The 7817-nt window shown below is 30.6% G+C and overlaps 1 protein-coding gene across 1 annotated transcript; it reads right to left on the reverse strand.

Moving 5' to 3' along the window:
* Window positions 1–619: 619 nt before the first annotated feature.
* Window positions 620–1474, reverse strand: LOC131176347 (dirigent protein 23-like). The gene has a single exon (XM_058141430.1). The coding sequence runs from the start codon at window positions 1420–1422 to the stop codon at window positions 850–852; it is 573 nt and encodes a 190-aa protein (XP_057997413.1). The 5' UTR covers window positions 1423–1474; the 3' UTR covers window positions 620–849.
* Between the last annotated feature and the right edge of the window lie 6343 nt (window positions 1475–7817).

Raw genomic sequence — 7817 nt, forward strand, 5'->3', positions numbered from 1 at the left:
GAATCCCTCAAATATGATAATCCCAATTGTGCGTTTAAGCATTGATAAGGTTAGACACGTAAATGATTAGGCTATCCAAAGGTTTGGTGATTCTTATCAAGAATTAAGGCAAAGATAATGTGCAATCTCAATCCTTTTTTGAGAACATCCCTATCATCAAGAAGACTTTTCCAACCCCAAGATGGTTGATTACCTCTCCTAGCATCCATGAATTCTGAGAAAGGAAAGTAGACACCTTTTAACTCTTTCACCCATAATGCATTCGGATTCTTGAGACATCTCCATGCTTGATTAGCAAGCAAAGCAAAATTGAGAAAATCACTCCACGAAAGTTTATTCCAACTGACCCAATGTATATTAGCTTTGTCCATAAATTGATGCCATCAAAAGCACACTATTAATTGTTTCAATTCAAAAATAAAACCCGCTGGAAGCTTGAAAATAGTCATCACATAGGAAGGGATGGCTTGAATAACAGCCTTTAACAAAGTTTCTTACTGGTAGCTGATAAAATCTACTTCTCTATCCTTGCATTCTATTCAACACTCCATCTTTAAGAACTTGAAGAGCTTGTTTAGGCATGAACACTGGGCATTGGGGCTTTGGATCATTTTACATGTTGAAAAAAAACTATTTTATTATTGTAATGTTTTTATTATTAAAATATATTAAATTTAATTTTTAATATTCTTTAATTAATATATTTAATAAAGTGTGAACAAACCAAAATTAGGTCACCAAATAGTCACTATACAAACGCAACAAATTTGACCAACCCGAATTCCCCACAAATTTTGTAAAACAAAGAGGTTGAAATGTGATGAAGCCTAACGGGAAAAACACTGTTTTTCAGTAATGAATAACTGCAACATTATATTCAACAATTGCATCTCCATTGCTTGCATTATAATAATACGTTTTCAGTGCAGCAAAACCCCTCGCCAATCGGAAAACGCCACTCCCACCGATGATGGGCAGCTCACGATGGGGTTCCATTGCTGGATTTCTGCCTAGAATTGTGAGACTGCTGCCATTGAACTTCCCAGTTGTGAAAACTAAGCTCATAGCCATGAGAAGACCCATTTCCTTCTGCCCTGATGACCCGTAGAACCCCTGAGCCCGCCCCACCTCCTTCGATGTTGATTCAGGCCCCTCGGTCAATGGGTCGTCCATTACGTTCATCAGCCCAAATAGAGTTGGCGAGCTATGTGTCATATTGGATTGGGCTACTTCTACCACAGTTGGGTTTCGCCCAGAAAATGTGTCATGGAGGTAGAAATGGAGATGGGTCGCCTTCTGCTTAGCATGAGTGAGCTCTTGAAGCCATTGATCAATTTCTTTGGAACCTTCAGAAGAGCTACTAACCATTGGCAAAATTACCACAAGAAAGCAAGCCACTAGTGCTAATTCTACCATCCCCATTTTTCCCTCTTTCACAAGAAAAATGAAGAGCAGCTACGCCTTTTATAGAATGATGAACGAAGGGAGTAAGTAGAGAGATGAATTAGCTAATGGTGATGTGGTGATGCAACCCACCAACCAGGTTTGGTGTTTTGTGCAAAATTAAGAAGCAACTCTTATTATTCAATGTCTATTGAAGTGGATTGAGTAACTAAACCAAGTATCTTACTAATTACTTATTAGTTTGTTTAACATTGAGATTGAAATCTCTTTTTTGAAAAAATAAATAATTTTAGAGGGTATTGAAAAAACAGTTTGATAAATGATACTACTGGAAAAAAAGGTCTGAAAAATGATAGCAGTTGAGCAGCAGCCATCAGCCCAACTAAAAGGGATTTCTTAAGATGCTTCTTTGGCTTCTTCTTGAGACAAACATTTTTCTAAATGACAAACCTCAGCTTGTAATTAAATAATATGAATTTTTCTTACTTAAATATGTTCATCATCACTTAAAATACAAAATATATGTAGGAATTCATCTATTAAATACGTAAATCTCATATATTTATGTCTTGTATTCGTAGTGGACCAGGTCTAATAAGAATTTTCCAATATAAACATAACTTTTGAAGATTCTATATAAATTTTGATTAAAAAGTTGAAAAATTAATTTCAAGATTCCATATAAATTTTGATTAAAAAGTTGAAAAATTAATTTGAAATTAATTTTTAGAAAAATGTCCTTTTAAATGTGGTTAAAAAAATAATTTGAAAAAATTATTATACTATTTTGAAGTTTTTATTATTAAAGTATATTAAATTTAAATTAAAATCAAAATTTTAAAATTCTTAATAATATTTTAGAGATTTTAAAAAAAAAAAATTCAAACGGATAGAAGTAAGTAAGAGAGGTATTGACATCTCAACATGTTGACTTGAATATCCAAGTGAAGTGATTATTTGGGATAATTCTATTAGTTGCATTAGATAGCTCTTAAAGATAAATTTCAAAGATTTATCGAATATAAAGAGTCATTTTATTAGGATGTTTATCTTTTAAATATAATCCATTTATATCTATATAAAACAAGCCATATTTTCCTTAGGTACTCCTAAATAGTGCCTTCCACGGAGAGCTTCACTCAATTAATTAATTAAGTAGTAATAAATTAAAATATTAATTAATTTTTTTTTTTAAATTGAGCATAAGAGTGCCAAGCACTGATCACAGTATCTAGACTTTAAGCTATAACAAGCAAAATTGCTCGCGCAATGCTGCGGGTATATAAATTTATTTAAATTTTTTTTTATTAATAATAGATTTTATAATTAATAGAAATTATTTAATACATTTAATTTTATGAAATCATGTCTTAACATTATATATTTTACTTGATATGATGAAATTAGTTATATAATTATAACACTATTGTATATAGTTTGCATAATTAGAGTTAAAGAAAATGTAATTGATTTATTTTTAATTTTGTTTGTATATCGAGTGTTCATTTTTAAAATAATTGATAAAGTGTGTTTTACACTAAAATTGATGATGTATTATTTAATTTTTTTTTATTAAAATATCTAAATGATATTTTTATATAAATATTAAATCAAGTCCAATAACTTAAAAAAAAATCAAAACAAAGTTAAAAACAATAAAAAGAATGTATATTTGTATGATGATTTCATATATTGAATAAAAATGCTCCTATAATTTAATAACATAATTAAAAAAATATAAAAATTAAAAAAAAATAATGTAGTAGTAATAATTATGTTAATTCTTAAATTAAAGTGTTTAAAATTTAAATTCTATATAAGTTGTTTATCTACTTTCAACTCATCAAAGAAAAAAATAGTTAACATATCACTTATTAATTGATAAATTTTAGTATGTCATAATCTCTTAAATTTAATAAATTGATAAGTGGGTTGACACTTTTATGTAAAAAAGATAAATAATTTAAAAATTTTAAAAAAATTGATGGAACTATTATGAATTAATCTCTCAAATTGAATGGTTTATTTTAAAAATGAAAAAAAAAACTCTTAAATTGGATGAGTTGATGAGTAGGCTACACTCTTATACAAAAAGGGTAAATATTAAAATAAAAGTAAAAAATTTAATGAAGCAGTGCCTTGGTTACTGTTAAAAGTAGAATTTATGATTGTGGGTGCTTGTATTCATTATTTAACAATGAATATTCCTACTAATACAAGCTTAGTAGAAGAGAGAGAAGTTTTCTCTGGAAAAAAAAGTTTCATCTATTAAAAAAAATAAAAAAACCGATCAAATTGGTTGCTAATTCATTAAAATTAATTATTAATCGATTTAGCCATCAGTTGCTAATCAATTTAGTCGATTGCAATGAGGTTGATTGTAAATAATAATCAACATTCAAATCAACTGCTAAATTAATTAAGTTCAGAAAAAAAATTTTAGTGAATAACTATCGGTTGCTAGTAGTGTAATACCCACCATTTTCTGATATTGAAATATTTGTCCGTGACAAAATATTTTGGTGAAAACTGAGACTTCACTGTCTTGGGAGTGCTAGTAAAATGTGAAAGTAAGTGCATTTATGTGTGTTTAAAATGTTCAAAATATATTTAAAAATGAAAAATGTTTTAAGGGTTTTGTTTTTTAAAAGTTTTAAAGTGGTTGTTTTGAGTAGAAGGAGTTTTGACAGCTGAAGGACAAACTTTCAATAGTCGAATTTATTTTTATGGTTCAAATACCCATTTGGGCAGAACTGACTACGACAGCCGAAAGTTCCTCGACATAGAGGGTACAAAAGGGAACTCAGTTTATTTCCTGCTCAAACACTTGGGTTTTCTTTCTTTCCTCTCTTTCTCAACTTTGAGGCATACAAGGAGCTCTTTAAAGAGATTTGTTTGAGTTTTTGAAGATTCAGAGATGGATTCTTCCATTTAGAAGTGCGGAAGAGTAGATTTAAGTTTTGAAATTTTGGTTCTCTCACCTCCAAGCTCGAAGAAAAGAGATAACCTTCTTTTCTTCTTGATCTATAGATAGATCTAAGAGAGAGTTGATGAGGAATTAAGTTTCTAAAGCTTTAATTTCATGAAAAGTTATTTTAAGTTAAGTTTTTGATGAAGTTTATGCATGTGGGTTTGGGGAAAACCTAGGATTTGAGTTTTGATGAATGTATGTGGGTATTAAGTATGTTTTCTAGTTGTTCTAGGCCCTAAAGATGTGTATATGCGATGGGATTGTATTTTAGAACTTTGAAATGAGTTTGGGTATTAATGGGAGAAGGGACATGCAGGTTTTGACTTGGAAATTCTAGAAATTCCCAGGTTCAGCTGCCGAAAGTCAGAAGTTCAGTAGTTGAAGCTTGCATTTTTTTGAAAAATCTGAAAATTTTCCAGATTTAGTAGCCGAAGTCCCAGATTTTGGCAGCCGCATTGGCTACTGCCCAAAATTGGGTACCTGATGCTCCAAGGTTCGGCAGCCAAAGTCCAAGGTTCAATAACTGAAGTCCAATATATGGTAGCCAAACTTGGTTCTGCCAATTTATTTTCTCCTTTGATTTCAAGGTTCTAAAACCTAATTTCATGGTTCCTAAGGGCCTAGAATAGGATATTTATGTTATATATAGAGTTCAGAGCCTTGTATAATAACACCCTAGGGTCCAATTTTATAGGATCGGGCTTGAGGGACTCGGAAGGGTAAGGATCCAAGGATAGCTCCTGTTTGAGTAAGGAGGTTGATAGGCTACAAGAAGTGAGTAACTCTAACCTTAATAAAATGAAAACTATTTATAGGTAATTAATGGCCATCTTCATGCATCATGTCATATTTATTTAGAATGTATGTATCTAAAATACGAAGATGTTGCATAATTGCATAAATTGCTATTGGTGCATTGATGGATATTGGATGACCCATTACTCCCCCCATATTATGTTTATGTAATGTTATGTATGTTATGGATCCATAAGTAAATCCTAAGGGGAGATCTTGCCATGGCCCTTCAAAGGAGATCTGAAAGTTACCCCTAAAAGGAAAGTTTGGGGAGTTATTGGTGATAATGTCCATTTTACGTGAAATGTTTATGATGTGAAAATCTATGTGAATGATACATTGTACAAGTATGAATGAATGATAAAGTTAACAATGGTTAGTTTACGCACTGAGCTTGTGTAAGCTCACCCCATTCCCATAACCCCCAGGTGTGTAGGGTTGCACGACTATAAGTGTTCCTTGAAAAGAGAGAGCATCAGAGGTAGTCTTAGCCCTTCTTTATGTATGATGTCTAGGTAGATGGACATGTAAATTATGAATGGATAATGCTGTGCTGGTAATTAAAGGAAATATGTAATATTTGTTTAAGTATAATGTTGTATGGGGGTCGCAGTAAGGCATGAGGCAAAATAGCATCTATTAGAATTATATAAAATGCACCAGGTAATGCCCAGAAAAGATGGTGGAGTCACAATGGTCTCACTTAAGTACTATCTCCTTAGACAGTATTTCCTAGACATGCACTTCATACAATCCTAATAGAATCGAACCACTAGTAAGTACCGTCTTCTCATAATACTATGATGGCACTAAGGATTTATGCTACGAAGGCATAGATAGATAGGAGTTGCCATCCGGGTAATAATCGGAACATATTCAGTGTTTCTTTCGAGGGTCATGGATGGCAACTTACTCCTTGCAAAGTTTCTACAACCGTTATTACCATAGCCCAACTTCTAGGCTCAGGATAGTGGGTACGTAAGGGGAAGGTGTTAGGCACCCCTTACGCCTAGTCTAACCTCGTTAATTCAAGTGCCAGTCCTCTACTAATGTTTCCAAAAGTCTTGTTTATTATTACTCAATTAAACTTTATCCTAAAAAAACAATTATAGTCCTACACACGCAAGTAATTCACAAAAGAGTTATTGTTTGTAAACAGTTTTCATGCACAAGTAATTTCTATTTATGGGGTTGCTAATTATTTAAATGATATTTACTGAATGACTAAAATTAATTTATTATTGAGAATTTAATTTACAAACAAATTCAATTTCAAACAACCCTAAGTTTCTATTTAACATAATTAATTAATTTTTCACCAAGTTACCCTAAGGATAATTAAACTAAATTAATTATGTACATGTGTAATGTATTCTAATATCACATAAAGCCCATACAATCACAACCTAATAAAGATTTCTAACATGCTAATTTATTTTACAATTACCAAGTATTAAATTAAATTTATTTTATATGCCAAGGTTAGTTTAATTTACAAACAAGATTAATTTTAATTTACCAAGTATCTATTTAAATTAATTGTATGCAAAAGTCGATTAAATTAAAAATAAAATTAATTTTAATTTATCAAATAAGAATCTTATTATTACTACAATTTAATGCCAACAGTTATTTTAGGAATTTAGGGTTACTTACTTGTTGGTAATTGTAGTTGCCATTGGGGCAACCTATCCTTTAAAAATGGCTTTCTCATCTAGTATGTCAATGATATCCCTGGCTTACTTCCGTTTAGCTCAATGTAAATGCCCTCTTTGGTACTTACCTTAGGGCTTCTTATCAATTTTATTTGTAATAAAAAATAAAGAAAACTTAAAGAAAATAAAGGAAGTAAAGAAAATAAGAAAATACTAATAACAATTCACATTGGCTTCTAACTCTAGTCTCCTAAGGGATTAAGATTCCTAATTAGTTACAATTACCTTTGGGTCTAGGTGTTCTAACATATTTTAAACACTTCATAACACTTTTTGAATTAAAAGAACATATAAAAATATATCAAATATTAATTGGAACCCAAGAACACACAAGAACATGTAAAAATATACAATTCCCAAATTCTAGCCCGATTGACAATATTAAGAAATCCAAATTTTGAAAAATAGTTAGATATGCCTAAAAATCATGAAAAAATTACAGAAGATAGCCAAGACATCATACAAGATCATAAAATTTATAGACCAAACAAAACCTTAGCCAAATGGTCTACATAAATCGTAACCTTTCCCAGTGATAGAATTGCACTACTTTTTTTTGTAAAATTCATAACTTATCAACCACAATAGATATCAATGCGAAACCAATTGGAAAAGATTTATAAGAATCTGAAATTAATTTTAGGCATCAGATTTGCCCAAAAGTATTAATAAACAACGGAGATATGGGCTTCACAATCTGGTATGCTGCAAATTGGGTTTTACCGGAACCCTAAATTCAAATAGCCATAACTTATAAAATACAAAAGCTTTTTCAGTGATTCTTGAGCCTAAAATTAATAAAATTTTGTGTATAATATGAATATAATTTTTTTAAAATTTTTATAGATTCATAAGATAACAGCAAGTAATAAAAACTTAGAAGACAGAAAACTGAATATGTGCAGAGTTGTGTATCCCCGCAAATTAAACAT

Source organism: Hevea brasiliensis, unplaced genomic scaffold (genome assembly GCF_030052815.1).
Source record: "Hevea brasiliensis isolate MT/VB/25A 57/8 unplaced genomic scaffold, ASM3005281v1 Scaf1, whole genome shotgun sequence".
NCBI classification, from domain to species: domain Eukaryota; kingdom Viridiplantae; phylum Streptophyta; class Magnoliopsida; order Malpighiales; family Euphorbiaceae; genus Hevea; species Hevea brasiliensis.

Excerpts from the sequence above, each read along its gene's own strand:
- LOC131176347 (XM_058141430.1), bottom strand. The coding sequence starts at position 1,422 with ATGGGGATGGTAGAATTAGCACTAGTGGCTTGCTTTCTTGTGGTAATT.